General features: G+C 36.2%; 1 protein-coding gene across 1 annotated transcript in view; it reads right to left on the reverse strand.

The window, feature by feature from the left end:
• The window catches only part of LOC145303575 (uncharacterized), a 115,837-nt gene that overhangs the window by 68,186 nt on the left and 22,774 nt on the right, over nucleotides 1-24,877 (reverse strand). The window contains exons 2-4 of the mRNA XM_080145118.1: nucleotides 9,570-9,621; nucleotides 6,421-6,520; nucleotides 3,980-4,074 (exon numbers count right to left, since the gene is read on the reverse strand). Coding sequence (XP_080001244.1) covers nucleotides 3,980-4,074; nucleotides 6,421-6,520; nucleotides 9,570-9,621 — 247 coding nt within the window. The remainder of the gene's footprint in view (nucleotides 1-3,979; nucleotides 4,075-6,420; nucleotides 6,521-9,569; nucleotides 9,622-24,877) is intronic.

Here is a 24,877-nt window from a genome sequence, read left to right on the forward strand (position 1 = left end):
TATGCCAAACCTTATCAAAGGCCTTTGATATGTCAAGAGCAATTGCCATAGAAATGAAGCCTTTGTCGAGAGATTCGCTAATGCTATGAGATATAACCGTTAGCACATCTGCGGTAGATCTAGCAGAATGGAAACCATATTGTGTGTCACTAAGAAGGTTATTTCTGCTGAGGTGGTTGACTACTTCCCTATTTATTGTGGATTCGAGCAACTTACTCATGACACACAGGAGACTTATTGGTCTGTACTGAGAGGGAGATGACTTATCACCTGAATTCTTAAATACAGGGTATACTGATGAGGTTTTCCAGGGTGTTGGGAAGCAATTCTCCTTAAGGTAATGCTGAAACAGTTTGGTAAGTATGGGGGCAAGTTCTGGTTGTAATTTTTTTAACACTATAATTGGAATACCGTCAGGAACAGTTGCTTTACTGGAGTCAAGGTTCTTGATTAGCTTGGCGACCTCATGCACAGATATTTGTATGTTGCATAGCATGTTGTCTGTTATAGGAGGGAATATGGGGAGTTGATGGCCTTCGTCACACAGGGTAGAATTTGCTGCAAAGTTTTTGGCAAATAGTTTGGCCTTGTCGGATGCTGTCGAGATGACCTCTGGCCCATTGTAATGGTTGGGATAGAACGCACGTTTCTGTTCAGGATCCTATTTGCTATTTTCCAGAACTGGTCAGCTACTTTAGATTTAACGGATTGAGCATATAGTTCTCTTGCATTTTGTATTACTCTTTTACAGTGGTTGCTGGCGGCGCTGAAAGCAGCTTTGGTTTCAGTGCCTTTATTACGTTGGTAGCTATGGAAAAAGTGATTTCTGTGTGCGATGGCAGCAGCACATTCTGGGGAGAACCATGGCTGGTTGTTAAGTTTTTGTTGGAATTTTTTAGATGGTATGAATTGGTCTATGCCTACCAGTAACCATTCGGTCAGGTCTGATACTATAGAGGACACATCCTTTTTAAACATGGAATGGAGAGGTAGATCAGATATGAATGTATGGAAGCTATTCCAGTCTGCCATACAGTATGGTGGAGAAGTACATCTGTAGATTTATTATATTTCATTTTTATCTTGACTGATACGACGCAGTGGTCGAGGGTCCCAGAGGAGATAGAACGGAACATGAGCATAGCTCAGGGGAAGTGGATAGAAAAAGGTCTAGACGGCGTGCGTACTGACCGGTAGTATCGGGCACACGGGTGGGCTCGCGGACAATCTGAGTGAGGTCATAGGCAATGGCAAAATCATGACAGAACCTCCCCTCATCATCAGTCTTATTTGAGTGGGTCAGCCATTCCATATTATGGACATTGAAGTCACCGCAAATGTGAATGTTAGCCGAAGGATGAGCAGACAGGATGTGGTCAATTTTCTCTGATAGAGTATCCTTTAATTATGAGCTCATCTAGGGAAGTGGTCGGCCCTATCCCAGTTTCGCTTAGAAAGAATATGTCAGGTTTCGTTTTCTGTAATTGGGTTTTAACCTCTGGAAGGTTAGAACGTAGACCCCTTATGTTGAAGAAGGAGACCTGGTAGTAGGGGTCTACGTAGGAGGATGGGGTTCTAGGTTTATTCGTGTTTTCTTTTTGGAGATATTTCATGTTGAGGATTTTAGGGTTTGTGGAACAGGTCAGCATACTTGGTTAGAGCAGAACAGAGAGGGAAAGTAAGAGAGGAAGGACGGGAATTTTTTTTTTTTTGGAGGCGCATGATAAGGTAAAGCCGTAACAATTACCCACTAGTATGGCATCGAGAGGCCCCACCAGAGACTACTGCATGGTCCAGAATCCATTCACCAGCAGCCCCAGTACTTTGCACCTGCTGATAGGACAGCCTCCTTAGTGGTTATTCCAAGGTTCGGATCCCTGACTATCAGGCGGTTAATGTCAGCCCAGATGAAAACGTTTACCTCCAGCACCCTTACTAGTGACATGGCCGCAAGGATATACATAGAGACAGAAAATTTCCGACATCTCAGACTACTGTTCACGAAGTACTACCGACCTGGGAAGCAGCTTTTTCTTCACTCTTTGTCAGAAAAATCACCCATTAGAAATGAGGACTGAGGGACAAAAAGGAGAAGCGAGAGTTACTGGAGCTGCCGATAACAGTTAAATAGCTAATAATATTATATTATTTTTCTATGCAACCATTGCTGATAGAGACAACCATCTTGAGGCAAACACAAAATGAGTCACACATTTTGACAAGCGTTAAAGTGGCGGATGTTTTCACGATGACAGCCTTCGGAGAGTCGACTATTATGTAGGCATGCTCGTTGGTTTTGGTCTCAATCAGAAGAAATAGTCAGGAAGGTTGTAGTCACATTTAGGTTGTCTTGGCATTGTGTACAAGAGTGAAATCTTGTTGGAAGATGTAGGAGCGTCCGATAGCAATCTTGTCCATCCAGGACTTCCACATGCCTCTTTGCACCTCCTGAAAGATTTTTGCATTGAAAGAAGAAAGGAGACAGGCATGGTGCCAATGATGTATACTTAACGACAGGAACCTCTTCAATGTCTTCGCAGATTCCCCTGTAGTTTCAGCGGAGAAGAAGCTCAGTATCCTGACTGACCTGTGCTTGAGCTAATTCAGCAAAGCCACCTCGACTACTTGGAGGCATCCGCGATGAGCATACAGTGAGACTTACAGTATGAGGAGTAATAAATGTTCTTTTTAATCGTTCAATAGATCATCGACCATTGATAGCTCATGTTAGTGATGATCTTGGATTCGGATTTTGCTGTAACACCCTGTATTAAAAAGGAAAAGGTGTGGATTGGGTCATAATTGAGCTTTGTTAGGTGATCGCCTTCTACCTCAAGAGACAGAGTGCTTGCACAATGAGGAGTCAATAATAATTTTCCGTTCTCAGAATTATCATATAATCATCATCATCATCATCATCATCATCATCATCATCATCATCATCATCATCATCGTCAGTTTAACATCTGTTTTAAATGTTGACATGTGTTGGACGACATATTTAGCAAGCAGTCCAAGCATGTTATAAGTGATTCTTTTACTGGAGAGAGTCTATTCAAACGTTCAAAACGTTTTTAAAACATACTAGCGGATGACCCCACATAAAATGCGTAAAAATAATGTTAAAAGCGAAATTTTCCATAGTTAGATTAAGCAAAAAAGTGAAAATTTCCAAAGAAGAAATTAAAAGTTTACAATTAGGGTGACATGTTAGGATATTGAATGAGAAGACAGAAAGTTGCTAATGACACATAATGGATAGGCTGATTAAATCTTTCTCGTTTTGTTTTCTGGACCATGGAAGAGGGCAGTTGTGTTTTGGGACAGCTGCTCTCATTCTGTGGAGGATAGATTGGGGGTAATTATGTATGTACACTGAAAAATAAAAATAAAAAACTACACGCACACCAAAAGGATTGTTAAACCACTAATGATTATGTGCTATCATTAGTATTTACTTTAAGAAGAAGGAGATGATTGTATCAAGAAGAAAAAAAAGCAACACAGGGACATCACTATCCACTGAACAACAAATTAAGACTTCAGTTGTGTATTACGACAGAGATATTTTGTTATAGTTTGGATTCAAAGAATTGGTTGACCATAACATAACAATAAGAGAGAGAATTTCCATGAATGGAGTTTCTTTCCAAAAACTTCCTGTCTAAAACGTATTACAAAGAAATTGTTTCTCTATAGACTATGACATGCTTCTCTTCACCTTCAATGTTACCAACTACTTCTACAAAGTAATCAAACTTTGTTAATTCCATTCATCAGTTTCAATCCTCTCATAATATTCTTTATCATTCCAACTGACAATCCATCCATTTCATTTATACCTTATCCTCAAGTGGCTTCTGGACTTGATAAGTGATGACTGATTAGTAAAACAAAAAAGAAGCCTTCGTATCGCTCAGTCAGACTTCACACATTTGCACTTTTAGTTTTAGCAGAAATAGAAAGTAGGTTGTCTTACAGTATCCAGAGATTGTATACGGAACTTCTCTGTTGGTCCATCTGAAATTTCTTGACCGGATAGCTTTTCTTTTCATTCTTGAATTGGTATTATTTCTGGTGAAAAGAAATAGACAGAAACAAACAAAAAAAAGGTGAAACTTTGTAGAAAAATGATTGCTCAGATATGCTGAAGATTGACATTCCTTAAACGTGCATTCCTAATTGTAGTAATAGACTACACTTAAATGTTGGGTCACAATCATTACTACTATTTATTGTAAGTTGTTGCACTTTACTATTTTTTTTGTTTTTGACGATTTAATTTTGTATTTAAACTCATAAACTCTCATATGCCTGTTAAGACATTCTTGCTGCATAACTAAAAGTAATTCGCCTTTATTTCTACATCATGCTAATTATAACTAGCAAAACTTTCAACAGTCTTGTAACTCTCGCTCCTCTCATTTTGTCCTTTAATCTTCACAGTCAATGAGCAATGTTTCTGACAAAGGGGGAAGAATTACTGTTTCCTGGGCCGGAATCTATCTCTCTAACACTTATTATTGACTAGTTTTTGATCTTGATGTAGTATTTTTATTTTAGATCCTTACATCAAGTGGCTTCATACCTTGTCCGAAGTAATTTTCATTTATATATATATATACATCTGACAGCATATTTTTGTTAGCCTGGATGGATCGTATCATGACAAACAAACATATACTACACTCGTCCCCTCCACCCCAAAAAATCAAAGAGGAGGAAGTAATGCCTGAGAGGACAATCATTTTTTTTTTACACAGAAATCACTACCTATCAAGCCCCAGAGGCCACTTGAGGATAAGGGTTAATGCGTATACATTAGTCAATGTGATTATCGTGTAGTAAACATAAGTAGTGGGAATTTTGTAAATTGGATTTCTTAGGGGGACGGTTCATCAAGAACTTGTTTACATTGGACTTTAAGACAATCAGATTGTAGTCAGCTGGAAAGCAGGTAATTGGAAGAGAGTTGTACTGGCGTGCAGTACTAAGAAGCTCTGTTCATGGAATCTACATTTAGGTTTAGGCACAAATAAAGAGTGGGGGAAATTATTGATAGTGATTTTGGCTAGACGAGTGTTTTTCATGAAAGTTTGGCGAGGGAGGATGAGCACTTGCCATGAAAATAGCATAAAGCAGAGACAATACTACTTTGATGTAAAAAAACAACCAATAATGAGTGTAAGATGGATAGATTCCGACCCAGAAAACAGCAATTCTTCCCCCTTTATCAGAAACATCGCTCATGGAATCTAAGGACTGAAGAACAAAATAAACGAAGCAAGAGTTGCAAGATTGCCAAAAGTAAACTGAAACTCCACTTTCTACTCTTCTATGAGCATGTCTTGTTTATAGACATAAGAAATGGCGGCACACCAACAGACAACGCCAGATTATGAGAATCAAGAGGCTGAATTTAGTGCAGTGCAGAATACAGACTATGCGGCTTTTGATTTAAACTGGAGATGCTCAGTTACAAAATTCTTACAGACACTTTATTTAGACCTGTTTATGATAATAATAAAAATTGATCTAATCAACGTTTGCTTTTCTGAGACGTTTTCCCCATACCATTTAATAACACTGAATACATGCTAAACATTTGGGATTAAGTTATGTTCGAAAACAATTTTCATTGAGTTCTTCCAATTAATCATAAATTGCAATTAAATGAATAAGTGATCTATCTATGCGTTTCTCTCACCCACTCTTACTCTACATAGATTCAACTACTCTTTAACATTCCATAATGTCTTTGTGGGCATTTAGAGAGGGAAGGGGTTGACCTTTTCTGTTCAACTAATTTAAACAGTCTGTTCGTAGGTACCGTAAACACATATGTAAATTAGATAGCAAAATCATAGGACTCTTTACTTTTTAAGTTTCTAAACTTTTACGAGGATTGATAATTTGTATCATTTGGATTATTCAGACTATTCACACGTTTCGGTCGATGTAACCTCCAACATTCTTCAGATGTATCTTGTCAAGCTTGGAAATCTGCTACTCACATGGGTTAATAAAGGGTTCTGTTCGAAATTCTGTGCAGATTCCCGAGTTTGACAGAAAGATTCATGAGTTCGACAAGATACACCTAAAAAGGGTCAAAGGTTATAGCAACCAAAACGTTGGACAATAAACACTAAAGATGAAAAAAGTAGTTTGAAGAATCTGAATAATAAGAATTCTTTATTAATAGTATATTACCTATAAGGTTGAAACAGAAATAAAGAGACTTTTAGAGATTTTTAATTACACAAGAACAATTTCTCAACAGATATATCAGTTTATGCATTTCCCAATAAAATTAAAGCAGAATAAATAATGGTAATGATATCAGTATTTTCGTAAAGCTTTTGATTTCTTTGTTACTGACAACTTGGTTATATAACACATTGATAAACAAGGAATACTTACAAACGCACTATCTCGCTCCATTGTTCTTTCGTAAATAACATATCAAGTTCTGTCTTGATTACAAATTCACCTCCGTCTTGCATAAACACAAATTCTTCACCTGAAATAAGAGAAAACAATTCAGAAATTAAAGACAAAGCTTTGAAACGAAAACAAGTCTAGAAACTTTTAGAAATGTCAACTGAAAATAAAATTATCTCCCGCCAAACTTCATTGCATGAAGCCTATGATTATGTTTTATAATGTCCGATTATAATGTATCAGGTTGTATGGTAATTCTGTGTGACCATTAGATCAGATGTGAGAGTGATAACTATGCAGGAAGAATAAGTGTCCATGATTAGTATGTGCTTATTGCAAGGAAACTGTGGTATGCGAACCTAGAACAGTCTGAATACGAAGCAAGGATGATTATGCAAATTTAGGCGCTGTTGGAAATATAAATGGTTGAATAAAAGGAGACAGACTTTTTGCACAAGAGTTTGTTCTATTTTGGACGCCATATTGTTTGCTACAGGCCTACATGCTCTTGACATATCAAAGGCCTAAATGGCATAAAGGTCTACCTCACAAGATCTCAAGCTACGGTATAGCTGGGAATGTCTTCTCAATTATTAAACCATTCCTCCCTGCAAAGAAAAGATAATTAAAAATAAATTATTACAACTTTTGTTTCAATAAAACTAGCAGTGAATGCCCGTCCGATTGCAAAAAAAAGAAGAAAAAAAAGATCTACCAAAAATTAATTCCAAAACCAATTAAATGACATTTTTCGTCATTTTATATTTCTAATGTAATCTTCCCCCTCCCCCCCCAAAAAAAAAAATTGAATTTGTCATATTTTGGGGTTCGTTCTGTTTATAAAATTGTTAGGTGAAAGTATAGAATGGTTTCCTAAAAATTAATTAAATTTATTGTTATTTTATGTTTCAAATGTAATTCCTGCGCCCCCCACCACAAAAAAAAACTAAAAGTTTTTGTATTTGTCATGTTTTGTCCCCCCACCCACCACCGCCGATCGCCAAACTTGAAAAAATGCTAGAGATGAAATGTCTGGTTGAACGCTTTGTGCCCAAAAAGTGGGTGCTCATTTTACGTTAAATTTATATAGAAAAGTTATCCCCCACGCTAAAATGTTAATTTTTTTTTTCCAAATTTCTTCTTTCATATTATTTATAAAGACTACTTAAACGTATTAGGCCACAAAAACCAGGCCTTAATTTTTTTGGTCAATGTCAAGTTTCTTTCCAACTCCCCCAAAAACTTTAAAATGACGACTTTTAATGGTTTTCCATGGTGCTGAAAACGAATATTACGTTTAAATTTGGGGCAGATAAGTAGTTTTCATGATATGAAGAAATTACTTTTTCAAAAAGTGGGGGATCACTTTCCTATATAAATTTAATGTAGATTATGCCTTCATGAAAAATTTGCTATCCTGTACTTTAAAGAACCCCAACATCTATTAAACTGTAGAAGAGAAATAGCGAACAACTGTGTTCACAAGATAAAATTTACTCTAGGATAGAGATACAAAATAATTTTAAAACTAACAAAAACAATAGAAAATAAACAAATAAATAAACTAAATAAACATGAATATACATAAACTATCACACACACACACACACACACACACACACATATATATATATGTGAGACTTCTGGCTTATTTTTTAGTTATTATGCACTAAATGTAAGTGATAGCATTATATATATATATATATATATATATATATATATATATATAAAATAAAAAATAAAAAATATATAACACGGAAATTACATAATTGTCGATGATTATGTAATTTCCGTGTTATATTTTTTATCTTATTGCTCTGTTTACCACATTGAGCTCTCATACCCGGATTTCCTCTGGAATTATTCCATTATAACACTATATATATATATATATATATATATATATATATATATATATATATATATATATATAAAGACGGATTTTGACCGTTAAGGCTGCAGGTCTCAATCACCACTCAGTAGTACTCTGGAAGTCATTGAAAGATTTTGTCTCACTCGCAGGTGGCGCTGGAGGTTGGTGTCCCTAAACTATCGTGTTACATATCTTTTGGGTTGCTCAAATGCATATTTTATTGCCTTGCATATGATTTAGTTTTACTTTGTTATATTTTCAGATTCTCCAATGGCTTCAAGCACATTAAAACGTCGAGGATGCCTTAACAAGGCCAATTCTTTCTGCTATGTGTATGGGGACTTCACAACAGTTGCACAGCATTGAAACATCATTTCTCTCCTCAGAAGTACCTACTTTCACTATTTTGACTGCAAAATTGGTTTCCAGGTCTAAGTGCTGCTAAGCTCAAAGAGGGCATCTTTGTCGGACCTCAGATCCGAAAAGTGCTGATTTTAAGGAGCTTCTTAACTTAAAGGAAAGGAACTAAGAGCATGCGAAGCATTCAAGTAGGTATGTAGTGGATTCCTTGGTAACACACCAGATTACCAAGCTTGTGTTGAGAAGTTGCTAAAGTCTTACGAGGATAATAGAGTGCCGATGTCACTCAAGATTAATTTTCTCCATTCCTACTCCAACTTCTTTCCGTCAAACCTTGGAGCGGTGGGTGATGAGCATGGAGAAAGATTCCACCAAAACATTACGAATATGGAGAGCAACTATCAAGGCAAATGGAACCCCGGCATGATGAGAGACTTCTGTTGGATACTCTTGCATGACATTCCAGAGGCAAAATACCCCAGATCTTCTAAGAAAACACACTTTTGACTATCTGTAGTACTTTGAATTGCGTCATCCAAGTATATTGATTCAATCGGTGTTTTTTATCTATCCTGATTTATCTGTTATAAGCAGCTGAGACTCTTGAAATATTCACATATAGTTTCTGTTTATACTGAAATCAGACGATTTAAAAGCCAGAAAACTAGAGGTGATAAAGCAAAACTATTTACAAATTTGAATTCAGCCCAAATTAACAAAAAACAACTATCCCCATTCTTGCCTCAGACCAAAAATTTATTTTTGTAAACCAGTGTAATAAAAAAAAAACAGTCAGGCTTACTTTTCTGTTTATAATTATTGTAAAACTCATCATTAAATAAAATGCTCTCGCTTTAAGAATGCCTATTTTTATTTCTAGTAATGGTCAACTTACTGGAATTGGCTGCGGAAACAATCAATTGGTCGATAGAGTCTTGAGCTGAAACCTGCAAATAGAAAGTAAAGTTTAACAAACTTATATGACACTAATGATAATATTTAATTTTAACAAACTTATATGTTTAATATGTTTAATTTTAACAAACTTATATGACACCAATGATAATATTTAATTTTAACAAACTTATATGTTTAATATGTTTAAGTTTAACAAACTTATATGACACCAATGATAATATTTAATTTTAACAAACTTATATGTTTAATATGTTTAAGTTTAACAAACTTATATGACACCAATGATAATATTTAATTTTAACAAACTTATATGTTTAATATGTTTAATTTTAACAAACTTATATGTTTAATATGTTTAATTTTAACAAACTTATATTACACCAATTATAATATTTAACAAATGCTTTTCTATCTCTATCTCTACTTTTATATGCGTGTGAACTCTTTCCTCATCGTTTCCAAAATGGCTGAGCCTATCATTTGCAAATTTCATACAAAGCTAATTTATATGTTTAGCAGTGTTCTTAGATGTTTTTTTTTTTTTTACAGACATTCATCCGATAAATATGGAAAATCGAAAAAATCTTTTTTCTCCCATAGATAAAAAATAATTTTTTTTGCAGATGAATATTTTACATTACACCGGACAAGGAAGATTATAAAATTTCAGCAAATCATTTCTTCTAAAAGAAAAACAAATAAACAAAAAAAAAAAAACAGATTTATTATAGTCGGAAGATATAGCTTATTAGTAGAGCATTCGACTACAGATCGAATGATCCCCTGTTCAAGCCCGAGTGTACCTAATTTTTTCCTTATTAATGAGTTTAATTTACAACAAAAGAAGACGACCATTTAAAATCACCGCAAATCATTTCTTCGTTTGCATATTTTAAAAGTAAACATTAATCAGAAGTAACTTTTCCAGGGTATTCATCGTCAAGCTCAAATATCAGCTGATGTGATATTGTAAACAAACACAGACAGAATTTGAGGAACGATGTTATCATTATTATTTATTTATTTATTTTATTTTTATTTTTTATTTATTTTTTTTTTTATTTATTTATTTTTTTTTTTAATTTTTTATTTATTTATTTTTTTAATTTTTTTTTAATTTTTTTTTTATTTATTTATTTATTTTTTTTTTATTTATTTATTTATTTTTTTTTTTTGCAAATTAGTCCATCGGGTAAATTTTTCCTTGTAATATATAATAATCAATAGAGGGTTGATTCTATAATAACACATACGCAATCTGCATAAATTAAAATATCATGTTTAAGTTGATTGTACGACCGGGCAAGGCCGGGCTGATAGCTAAGTAAGACAAATAATACTTTTTTTTTAGTACGGAGAAAATGGTTTGCAAAAATAGACAAACATGACGCTTATATAGGCAAATAGAATGTCTTAATTCAGTTTCCAGAGTTCTGTCATTAAGTTAACTTAATCTATATAAATAAAACCGATGTATTGTATGTCTGTCTGTAAATATTTAACCGATAAACTCTTAAACTACTGATCACATAATACTAAAATACTGAAATTAATAGGAAATAGTAATCATATACTAAGAATGGTTTATAACAATGAATAATGCATATAGAAGTCAGCAAGATGCAATGCAAAACGTTCATTTCAACTTGCCGACATATCTGTATTAGTGTGACGATCAGAGATCGTTATCACCCAAAATAGGTAACAGCAGAGCATTCTAATGAAGGAAGACCAGTGGCCAATTGGAATTTAAATTATCATCGACTTGTATATATTATGAGTTTTGAAGAAAAAATAAAGATTATATTAATTTTGTTTGTTTTTTAACCAAAAGTGTCGTCTTTATCTTTCTCTAGTTAGACATTGTTATGCAAACTCTGTTTGAATGCACCGATTATTGACGTAACCCCTCCGAAGCTCATAAGCAGCATTTCTAAGTTAAAATCGTGATAACTTGTGTTATTAACATTTTGACGGCAAGGAAGGTCGAAATGTTACTTGGCACATGCTCCCGTCGATGGCCCTCTCGACATGTGGATTATTTCTGATTTCCTGGAATATTTAGAAATAGAACCCCAAGGGAGAATGTAACATGGGGACTCGTCCGGGATTTTTTTTTTTTTTTTTTTTTTTGTCCTCCAGACAAAAATACTATAAAATCAGATAAATGAAAATTTCCCCAAAAATAAAATTTTGAAGAAACATTCAAAAACGAGAATCAACACTAGACACCGGAAAAAAAACGTGCAGACAAACCACACTCGAGGCTCGATAGCCAATTCAAATAAAAGTTCACAAGAACAAAGTATTTGAACTTCGTCAACTGTGCACAGAGGAAGAAAAAAAAAGGACAATGGAGATAGTGGAAAGGTTCTTTGTTGAGCTGTCTTTTGAAAAACTGGAGATGAAGAAAAGCAAGTTAATAGAAATAGGGGACAAATCGAAACTGGAAACGAAGAAGGCTGAGGAAAGATAAATCATCCAAGCCATAGTCGAACACATGGTGGATGAGCAGATTTTCAAGCCAGGTATATTAAACGAATTAACTGATGAACGAGCTAATTTATCGAAGGAACAAATAGAATTAGAAAAATATAAATTACAAGCGAAGGTAGAATTAGAAAAGGCAAGGATGGAGCAAGAAATTAGATTAAGAGAGATAAGCTTAGCCGAATCAGCACATGAAGCCAACCGAAATAACTTCGACTTGACCAAACAAGTGGGATTTGTACCCAAATTCACTGAAGAAAATATGGATGAATATTTTTCACACTTCGAAAGCACCACAGTCAACCTTGGGTGGCCGCGTGGGGAGTGTGCAATTTTATTGCAAACCACACTCACCGGAAAAGTGCAAAAAAGCATTCACCACTTTGTCGATAGAGGAGGGTGTCGATTGCGACATAGTGAAACGAACAATTCTGCAAAGTTTTGAATTAGTCCCGGAGGACTATTGATAAAAATTTTGGACACTACACAATCATTTAAGGAATTCGTAAGGGAGAAGGAAAGACTAATGAATAAGTGGTGTGACGTCAAAGGAATAAATGGAGATGGTATTTATTTGCTCCCCCACAAAGGAATAAATGGAGATGCAGAAAGGATTAAGCAACTCGTGCTAATAGAAGAGATCCTCAATTGGTTGAAGAAATGCGAATTCATCTAAATGAGAAAAGGATCGAATCAGACAGCAATTAGCAACGAAGGCTGATGAATATATAATAACCTGGAAGAGAAATAAAAGCAAACTAAACATAGCAAGCCGAGTGAATGAATTTAAGGAAGTAACTATGAAGAGAGATAACTGCAACAATGGCCGATGGACGCTATTACAGAAGGCAAATCCAGTTACATGCGGGAAAGCGGGGCATATAGCAATACAATGCTTACTAACCCGAGGGTCCGATTGAAAGAAAATGGACACAAAGTCGCAAGCTGTAATAACGTCAACAGGATAGCAAAATTTAAAAACACTTCACAAGGGAGGGGAGAATTATGAACAGAAAAGTGAAATACCAGTGAAAATATTGAGACAGAGTTGCCGTTCAGTCATTAATTCTGTAAAGAAGGCGACAAGAAGTCCAATAATGGGGTATGTATCGATCAAGGGAGTAGGAGGAGTAATAAATATACCCATGATAAAGGTAAACCTGAGAGCGAGCAGAGTCAGAAAGAGAATAGAAGTCGGAATCATGGAAAAACTTCCAATAAAGGATATAGATTTCATCGTAGGAAATGAAGTCAATATTGAACTGACTGACATTGGTGAAAGTCTAAAGAAAAAGTGAGAAGTGTACACATGTACAATTTGCATGGACCATGAGAAAAAACATCAAGCATCTCGCGTGATGAGAGGAGGATGTCAATCATGTGATGAGAAAATCGCGCCATTGAGCATCAAATACTGAATTAATAAAGGTTCAGAAGGACGACGATAGACTTAGGGAATTCATTAAGCAAATAAACAGACCGCCTAACAGAATGCGTACACGATAATATTTCCCGGAAGAGGGAATATTAAAAAGAAATTATTATTCTGCGAAGCAGAAAAATGGTAGAAAAGAACAATGATGTCAACTAATTATGCCAAATAAATATCATGAAGAAGTGTTTAGATTAGCTCATGAAGTCCTGTTAGCTCGACATCTGGGAATTAACATAAAAAGTTGACTCGACATTTCTATTGGCCTGGCGTGAAGACCAGTGTTAAAAGATTTTGTAATGCATGTGAAACATGTCAGAAGGCAGGGAAACTTCAAGCAGGTATACCACCGGTTCTGTTAAGGCCAATAACTGTTAGTGAAAAACCTTTTGACAGAGTATTGATAGATTGCGTCGGATTCTTGCCAAAAAGAAATCAGACCATAAGTAGTTGTGCTAGCTCCAGATTTCCGAAGGTTATTCCATTACGCAGCATATCTGCCACAAAGGTGATGGAAGAATTATTAAACTTTACAAAGATGGGAATTCCAGAAATCCAGTCCGATAGGGGGACAAACTTCATGTCTCACTTATTGAAAAAGGTAAAAGAGCTACTGGGAATAAAACATATCACATCAAGTCCGTACCACCCACAGTTTCAAGGAACGCTGGTGCGATTTCACGCCACACTTAAAAGCATGTTACGAGCTCATTGTGCTGAACGAAAGAATGATTGAAACATAACTATCCTTTGTACTGTTTGCAATAAAAGATTCGGTGCAAGAATCGCTCGAGAATAGCCCGTTCGAGCTAGTACATGGACGAAAAATGAGGAACCCCCTCAAAATAGTAAGAAACCAGTGAGAAAACACTAAGATGCCCGAATTAATAAAACAATACATCGGAAACCTACGAGAAAACCTGGAAAGGAATAGGAAGATGGCGGGGGGCCATCTAATGAAAGCTCGTCGGAAAATTTGACGTCTGTACAACCGCAAGGTCAAGAGTAGAAAATGCACTGTAGGGGACAATTATAGTCTTTTTACCATCAACGAAATCTCCATTTGACGAAAAATTCAGTGATCCCTGTACAGTGTCTAAGAAGGTCGGTCGATGCCCTGAAAGATAAAATAAGCATTCCAGGAAGAAGAAATAGAATACAAACGACTAAAACAGTATGTGGAACGGGACGATAATTCAAATTTAGCTGTGGGTCTGGTAAATATAACTGAAGATAAAGGAACACTATTAGACAATAGTGTAAAAATAAAGGAGAGACCAATGAAGTTAACTAACTCCATGATATTGGAGAATATGAGTGAATAATTTAACCATTTGTCGGGAGAAGAAAAACAGAATATGATTAACATTATGAAGAAATTTCCAGGACTGTTCTTGAATGTTCCAAGACGAACTAACATCATTGAACACTATGTCGAACTAACGAGTGAATAGACTGTCAGACAACACCTATACCGGGTAAATCCTAGGAAAACGGACTGATAAGAAACGAAATTGAATATATGTTGGAGAACAACATGATTGAATCAAGCCATAGCGAATGGGCATCACTGAGTGCTGGTGGACAAGCCAGATGGCTCGGTCAGATTCTGTACAGACTACCGGAAATTGGATGAAATTACTAAGACTGATTCATATCCTCTACCTAGGATAGAAGATTGAATCGACAAGATAGCGAACGCTCAATACATCACCAAATGTGATTTATTATAAGGATATTGGTCAGTACCACTAACTGAGCAAGCGAAGCTTAAATCCGCATTTGTAGAGCCTGGCAGGGAATACGATTACAATGTTATGCCATTTGGAATGAGGAATTCCCAAGCAATCTTCAACCGATTGATGAATAGGTGTTTGGCTGGAATTCCAAACGTGAGCGTTTACATCGATGATATTGTCATCTACAATGAGAATTGGAGTGAACATTTGGAAAATATCATGCAAATCTTTAAAAGGTTAAACAAAGCAAATTTGACGATAAACATGGAAAAGAATAATTTTGGAAAGGCGGAGGTCAAATATCTAGGTCACACAGTGAACTACAGGTGTGTAAGCCCGAGTGAAATTAAAAGGAAGAATATTAAATACCCCAAATCGGCGATTTTTTGAGTATGGCAGGCTATTATCGGAAATTCTGCCAGAATTTTTCCAACATCGCAGTGCTCCTGACAAGTTTTCTAAAAAAAAAAAAGGAATAGGATTCCAATGGACATCGGAATGTCAGAAGTCATTCGAACAAATTAAGCAATGAACCAGTGTTGTTAGCAGTAGACTTTAATAAGCCATCATAACCCATTAGTTCTTTTGAATGGAATGAGAAACAAGTGAAGCATACATGGCACCCGTGAGTGCACAGTGAACGAGGCATAAAAAATGACTAAGTTCAGCATTTATTCCTTCCCATTTAGCCCCCAAAGTCCCCAGGAGACGTCAAATTCTGGTGAAAATGAACAAACGGTTCAGTTTTAGGCCTTAACACATGTAAATTTGAGTTCTGCACCATACAAAATAGAAATGACTAAGTCCATCATTTGACACCCCCCACCCCACATTTAGCCTCAAAAGTTCACAAGGCCTTAACATATTTAAATTCGAATTCAGCATCATGCAAAACTGCTAAATAGACATACAAAGAAAATTTTGGACAAATATGGTAAAATAGTCCCAAAAATGGAGTGTTTTTATTAGCCCTAAAAGAGCCCCTGGTGTACACCCAAGAGTTATCGCAAAGTATAGACAAACAAAATTATATTTAAATCAGTTAGTTACAACTTTTCAGAAAGTTTTATAAAAATCCAAGCCATCAATTTTTTTTTAATAAGCACAAAAATGTCAATTTTAGCCATTTTAACCCTAAAGGCATCCCTAGAGGGGCAACCGGAGTTTTCTTGAAAAATCCATTCTGTTAAATTTTACTCATATGTTTAATGTTTGTACAAAATTTTTAAAAATTCTAATTTATTGAGAAAAGTGCAAACGGACGAACAGACAAGGGTGAATTTACAGGTTCACCCTGCTTTTGTTGGGGGGGATCAAAAATCGCCGGTTGCAAAATTGGTTTCTTATTCTACAAGAATATCCCTTACAAATTAAATATCCCCTACAAATTAAATATCCCCTACAAATTAAATATCCCTTACAAATTAAATATAAAAGAAAAAGAAAATCTGGTGGTGGATACGCTTCTTTTTTTTTTTTTTTTTTGTCAGATGACAGATATGCAAGAATAGAAAATTCTCACGTAAGCAACAGAGCAATCATTTCATAGTCGAAATGATTAAAAACAATCCAGAGTCTGGATTTAAAAAAAAAAAAGTAAAATATATTTTTTTTTAAATGTGAGAATGTGATGATCCAAGATCGTTACCATCTAGAATAGGTAACAGCAGAGCATTCTAATGAAAGAAGACCAGCGGACAATCAGGTTGGATTAAAAAACCTAACCAATTCTAGCGCAAAAGATAAAAGCAACCATTATTTGGGGCATTAATCAATCAGTCAGTCAGTTGTTGTTAAGATCCTGTCCAATCCACACCTGTTGGATGATTTTGGGATTCTGTATTCAACAAGCAAGCGGCAACGTAGAAAGAAAAAGAGAAATTACGAAATTCCTCGGATGAATCGGCTTTAGTGTGCTTGTATATTTAAATTACATGTTTAAATGCACCGATTATTGACATAACCCCTCCGAAGCTCATAGGCAGCATTTCTAAGTTAAAATCGTGGTAACTTATATGTTATTAAATTTTTGATCGCGAAGGAGGTCGAAATATTATCTGCCGTATGCGCCCGTTGACAACCCTCTCGACATGCGGATTATTTCCGATTTCTGGAATATTTAGAAATAGGACCCAAAGGGAGGATGTAACAGTTTGTACATGCGTATAACTAATCCTACCTAAAAAGTGGCTCAATTTTAAAACTGTTTTTATCTGTTAAAACGGCTTAGCTTAAACAGTAGGGAACACAGCTGGAGCGCTAAATGTTTTAGCTTTAATTCTATCTGATAGCACTCAAGACTTTTTTTTTTTACTTTTGAAATAAGTACTACATATTAGGTACACTATTCAATAGAGAATTGGCTTTGTCATAATAAATCTGCATGAATTAAAATATGTTTAAGCGTATTTTACAACTGGCAAGGCCAGGCGAACCCCCACCCACCCTGCTAGTCGTAAACAAATGTAGTGAAGTAGAAAAAAAAGAAATTTAAAAAAAAAATATATAAGACACAGCTGTTCCTTCCAAAAGGTTGAGCTCTTCAACGTCCAAAAAGAATTCCCCGTCACTTCTTCCAACCGTCGTTTCACACTCTGCGCTCTTCCCCCTGCTTTAAAAAAAAAAAAAAAAAAGTACCGTTTATATGCTGCCCATTTCTCCACTTATGCAAATTGACTATCAACCAGAGCCATCTAGTTTTCCATTTCTCCAAACAGCCAATTTGCAAAGGGGGACAACTCAAACCACAACAAACTAATTGAACACTGCAAAGCAGCGGTTAATGTTTATATAGAAAGATATTGTAAATATCATTTACGAGCGCTTTGTTGGTAGCCTAGTGGTAAGAGATATCGACTATCAACTAGATGATTGAGGGTTCAATCACTGGCTTGGAAGTGGTGTTAGTCTAGGCACACTGAAGAACTGTGATATAGCGAAACTGTTTGACTGTGGATAAATATAATATCTACAGGTATAAAAATAATTAATATTTAAGAATTTTATGCTTATAAACTTCTTTAAGAAAATTCGGTAAACTTTAACACAAATGCAATATTTTGACTTCCGATCATTGAATACTCTTTGACTGCTTGCTGTATATGCCTGCATTTATTGGTACTTAATTTTCCTCAATTAATGTGTTAATTACGAGTGGCTTTGAGATAGAATGCTAGCCTGTGAAATCAGGAGTGACTTTATGATTAGGTCTAAATCTCCTGATCAGCAGTAATTATCACTTTCTACATTGATGATTGCATAAGCATGGAACACTTGCCGACATATGTATGAAAATAATTGTTAATATTTATCTATAAAAAATATTCATAAAGCCCCTTTAAGAAATAAAGTTAACTCCTCGACCTAACGTTCACAGGAAACATGAGTTGGAAAAATTACATTGAGAGCATTGCCAGGACCGCTGCGAAGAAGGTAGGTTCTCTCTACCGTGCTAGAAAGCTACTAATGCCCAAAAGTATCCTGCACCTCTATAAGGCCACCATTCGCCCATGTATGGAGTATTGTTGTCATATTTGGGCCGGTGCATCTGCTACTAGTCTCTCATGTCTAGACAAGGTTCAAAAGAGAGTCGCCAGCCTAATAGGTCCTGATCTGTCATCTAAGTTTCAGCCTCTGTCTTATCGACGAAATGTAGCATCCCTCTGCCTGGAACAACAACAATTGCGATAAGAGATGCTTTGTTGCCTGTTGGTGGATATTTTAAACTGATTTAGGGGCGATAATTTAAGCTGGTTTTAAACGAATTTGTTGCCTCGGACTTTTTTTTGCCTCCTAAATTCGAAGGTATTTTTTTTAATTGACATGAACACTAGAATATTTTAATTAAAAGTCAAATATGAACCTGTAAAATTATAGAGGAATAAACGATGAATCAAATGAGGTATAGGTTGTTTAAACAGTTACATTAAATTTAGCTTAAATTTGCAGTTTTTGAAAAATTATAAGTGCAAACTTTCTTTTTGCCGACACTGTAAGTCAAGATAGACAAAACACAAGAAAACAGTTTATTTGTGGTTTAAATTTACTGTTTTTCTTTGTTTTTGTTTTTTTTTGCTTTGTAAAAAAAAAAAAAAAAAAAAAAAAAAAAAACAGTAAATGTAAACCACAAATAAACTGAGGAAACGGTAAATTACATAAGAGAATGCAACAAACTAGCCCAATGGGAATACAAAAACAGACACGACTGCATGGGAGAAGGCAGTTCACTGGAAATTATGCAAACGTCTACACTTTCAGTCATTTTTTTTTCTGCATGTTCGGAAGAAAACTGAAGTCAGAAAATGAAAAGTCAGAAAATCGTCTGAGAAGTATGTGCGAGCCTTTTCTAGTCTAACACAAAAACACACGTTCACATTTCAAGCTATATTACTTGTCGCATACATATGCGCACACAAACATACGTGCGCACGTCCACACACGTACATATATTCACGTTCACGTACATACACTCACATTCACGTGTATATACACACACACTAACGTACACACATGTACTCACACACGCACACACGTAAGCACGCATGGACAACGTCACTTCCCCTTTCAAAGGAAATCCACACATGTGCAAAAGAACACCAGAAACAAGTATAAAAGAAAGAGCAATAAGCGGCTTCTTTCTTTTAGGACCAGCTTTCAAGCTGTACGGTCTACGGACTGACAGCATGCCTTTTCGGCATGCGCGCACACGCGTACCTCATACCACTGGCTACTATGTGGGGCAAAAAGCCAACAGACAGTACGTACACTCTTTCTCTCTCTATCTACTACTTGTGCCAGAGAACACCACCGCGTAGCTGACGGCTAACATGGCGCACAGTTTAACTGATGTCAACCCTCTATTCTTTGTCTTTGTTTACATGCTGGACTATAATTCTCATTTCTATTACTCACTTCTCTTCCCACGCGCGAACAAACGATAGTGAGATGAACACACATTTCCTTTTTCCTTCTATACTACCAATCCCGCAACAAACGATGGGTACACCCGCGCGGACATGAACACGTGTTATATCTAAAACATTCATTCCTTCAACAATAAATAAACGACACGTTTATCTATTCCAGCAATTGAGTCTTTCTTTCCTTCATTCCATTTCGTTTCATTATTTTTCTTTTGTAACGGGATTAGGATTTATATATCCTGGTCCTCTACAAGTATAAATGAAGAAACTTGTTCAAGCATTTAATAATCAAGGCGGAAAAAGATTTTTTCAAATTGTAAATTTCGCCATTACAGAAAATCAAGGGGGCAGAAAAACTAAGCAGATATGTGATAGATCGTGAGTAGTGTTTTATGATTAATTTACAAGACAAAATGCCTTCCATGGACGATTCAATGAAATTTAGTCACTGCAAAAATAATTCCTAATGATTCCTTCTCGATTTATGAGTAGTTTTTCTCTGCAGGTAGTAGCGTTAGACGCATAAGCAATTAGCTTCGGTGATTCGTCTTCCATTTTGTGTAATATGCAAGTACAAATGCCGTATGAGCTGGTATCAATAGCTACAATGATTTTGATTATAATGTATCAGTAATAATCATGATGTACGAATATTTGTTATTTTTCTTGGCATTCAGTCAACCAGATCATCAAGTATTGTTTTTTTAATAGTTTTTTTTTCTTCTTCTTTTTACTTTTTTCATCTCAAACGAGGATTTTTGCCACTTAGCCGTGAGGTGCTACTATTTCTGATCATGTCTACAGTGGTGAGGGTGGGGGGAAACTGTCGAGAGTTGAACAGCAAGAAATGGGGAGGAAATTCTACAAATTTAACAGTCCGAAGGAAGAGGCTATTAGAGTAGAAGGATTTTCAGAATCTAGAGACTTCAACAGTGAAGAGATGGGATTTTGCTGCTTTCAGGCTAATGGGAATATGTACGTCAGGGGTGTACAAGTGCTATGATTTCATTAAAGCATATTCCGTAGAGGAGCTCACAAACTGTGCATGTTTGGCACAGACATTTTAGTAATTTACCAGGTCAAGAAAACTTTGAAGTGAAGACACGTTTCCAGGCGACGCCATATTTTTAATAGCACTAGTTTGGCTCGGATCTGCTATTCTTCTAATTTCGTCTATTATTTGATCAACGTATTTTAATTATTACATAAAGAAATTATTATTTACCTCTTAACTTAATTCAGAATTTTTCAAAGACTTTATGTAAGTGTAATTCATGTTATTCAATGATTTTACTGTTTATTAAAATGTCATCTGTTCCTATGAATTGGAACAAATGCGTTGAGGACATTTCCAAGGCTGCTGCAAAAGAAAGTGGGTTCTCTCTACCATGCTAGAAAGTTACTTATACTTGAGAGTGTCCTGTACCTCTACAAGGCCACTTTTCGCCCATGCATGGAGCTGGTGCATCTGCCACTAGTCTTCCACTCCTAAACAGGGTTTGAAAAAGAGTCGTCAACCTAGTAGCCCCACATTGCAACCCAAACTCCAACTGCTGTCCGATTGACGAAATGTTGCATCCCCCTCTGCTTATTTTACAAGTATTTTTAAAGGAAAGTGCTCCGACGAACTCTAAGCCCTTGTATTCCCTCAACATAAATACCACCAACTAACCCGACAAGCAGCAAAATTCCACCCTACACTGTAGAGATCCCTTCTACTCAATAGTTTCTTTCTTCAATCTGCTAGATTTTGGAATTCCCTCCTGGGTCCCTGCTTCCCTGGCTGTATTGACATGCAGAAAAGTTCAAGTGTAATCTAGACAAACATCTTGCTGTTCAACTTCCTACAGAGTATCTCTGCAAATTTTCTCCCAAATAGTAGCCCTTCACGTCAAAGTGGCACTGTGCCTTGTTTGAAAAAAAAATAATAAAAAAGTACAAATTGTCACAAATTCCAGCCTGCTAAAAATGCTCCCCATGATTTCTTGGAAATGTCTATTGCAACCTTAACTCCAAATAATAGTTGTCCCAATTTATACAAACTACTATTATGTTTATACATAACAGTTTTGAAAACTTTTCATTCACAATTTTTATATTTTCATGGGAATCGCTCTAAACAAAGTATGAAGTTACTTGATATAAGGAGCTAAAAACTACCACTTCAAGGTCAGAAACCAGCCAACGATAAATATTAGATGGATAGATTCCGACCCAGAAAACAACAATTCTTCCCTCTTTGTCAGAAACATCGCTCATGGAATATGAGAACTAATGGACAAAATAAAAGTGAGTGTTAAACCCTTAGATAGGAGATAGTCATCATTTGAATCAGTGTTTGCAAAAAAAAAAAAATCATGAAGTTTTGCAAACATTTCTTCTGGACAATCCTTTCATGCTTTATTCAATCGTATGGAGAAATCAGCACAAACAAACATTTACTTTTTTCATGTATACCGTAGGTGAAGCCAACTCACTGTATTCTACTTTGGCAAGATACTCAGTTCCACAAGTCTATTTAGTTTTCCATCATTCTGATTCAATAATGTGAATAGAACATCTTTTTTTAAAAAGAAACTTATTTGGTTTCAATTTAAAATTAGAAGGCATCTTTTTTTTTTTTTTTTTTTATTACATTTTCACCCCAAACAAGGCACATTGCCACTTTGGTGTAGGGGGCTACTATCAGGGGAAACATCTACTGGGGTACTATGTAGGGATTAGGGCAGCGAGATGTTGGTTCACGTTGCACTTGAACTTATGCATGTCAGTACAGTTGGGGAAGCAGTGACCCGGAATGGAATTCCAAAGTCTAGCAGTTCTGGGGAAGAAACTACTGGAGTAGAAGGATCTTTTACATCTAGGGATCTCTACAGTGTGGGGGTGGGATTTTGCAGCTTGTCGGGTCTGTCGAGGGTGTTCACGTCGTTCTTCAGAGCATTCACCATTATAATACTTGTAGAACAGGCAGAGGGATGCAACGTTTCGACGATGGGACAGAGGCTGGAGTTTTGATGCCAGTTTAGGGCCTATCAGATTTGCGACTCTCTTTTGAACCCTGTCAAGGAGCGAGAGACTAGTAGCCGATGCACCGGCCCAAATATGACAGCAATACTCCATACATGGGCGAATAGTGGCCTTATAGAGGTACAGGATACTTTCGGGTGTTAAAAGTTTTCTAGCACGGTAGAGAGAGCCCACCTTCCTTGCAGCGGCCCTGGCAATGCCCTCGATGTAACTGTTCCAACTCATGTTTCCAGTGAACGTTAGGCCAAGGAGCTTGAGAGACGTACTCTCAGATAAAGAGTCGTTGGCCATTGCTATAGGTGGTAGAGAAGGTTTCTTGTAATTATTGAATGAAACCAGTTTTGTCTTGGTGGCATTGAACGTGACCATCCATTTTTGTCCCCATTCCACTACTGATTGGAGGTCATCCTCTAGTGTTTCTGCCATTACTTTAGATATATGTTCGTTTGTTTTCCTGTCGTGCCTGCTATAGAGTGTGGTGTCATCAGCATATATCCCCATCTCAGAGGTAATCTTGTCGGGGAGGTCATTTATGAATATCAGGAACAGCAGAGGTCCCAGGATAGATCCTTGGGGCACTCCCGCATTTATATCATATTGTTTAGATGTACGACCGTCGAGGACAACCTGGATTTTTCTCTTATCTAAGAAGGATTTAATTATGTTAAGTATTCTACCAGTGATACTGTAAGATCTAATCTTCCTGAGGAGACCCTCATGCCATACCCTGTCAAAAGCCTTAGATATATCTAGAGCTACCGCTCTTCCCTCTCCCGCTTTGTCCAGTGAATGGTATATGCGTTCAGAGATTACAGTGAGGATGTCTGCCGTGGAACGGGCTTGTCTAAATCCATATTGACGGTCGGTCAGAAGTTTAGCATCTGTAAGGTGCTGGACTAGAGCATGATTAATTAAGGTCTCAAATATTTTGGCAAAAAGTGGGAGGAGGCTAATAGGGCGATAATTTAATGGGTCAGTTCTTTCGCCAGAATTCTTGAATACTGGTACTACAGAAGCAGTTTTCCAACAGCTCGGAAAGCAAGATTCATTAAGGCATTTGTTGTAGAGTTTGGAGAGAACTGGAGCTACTTCGGCCGAGCACTTTTTTAATAGCACAGCTGGGATGAGGTCGGGTCCACATGCTTTGGAAGTGTCAAGGTTTTTTATGATAGCATGCACCTGAGCATCTTCAATCTCCCAGTGCACCGAAAAAAACTTTGGGAAAACTTTTTTTCAATTCTTGTTAATGTTTTCTCTTGCATAGTCATTTGATAATTCTCCTGGTAAAATACTGAGGAATTCACTTGTTAGATAAAGGAGTTAAATAAAACACCCAGCAAGAGAACAACGATAGGCAATAGTCTTAATTATTCCATGTAGAATAAAACGTTGATCCCAGAAGCTCCATCCAACCTGTTTCAAGACCCTCAAAACTTCTTCCTCTTTTATGTCACCTTCATACTTTGCATCGGTTACTCCAAGATGAACAGTCAGCTAAATAATCATCTAAATATACGAAAGAAAGACTAGTTTCCCTTATAAAAACCTGTTGAAAATGAGAACGAAGCACTGTAAAAATACATTCGTTTGTAGCCAGACAACGTGACATAATTGTAGTAGATTTTTAGTTAGGCAATTTGACATGATTGACGTATTGATCTAAAGCATGATGACG

Source organism: Euprymna scolopes, chromosome 19, assembly GCF_053919585.1.
Source record: "Euprymna scolopes isolate OS-2025 chromosome 19, ASM5391958v1, whole genome shotgun sequence".
Classification (NCBI taxonomy): Eukaryota; Metazoa; Mollusca; class Cephalopoda; order Sepiida; family Sepiolidae; genus Euprymna; species Euprymna scolopes.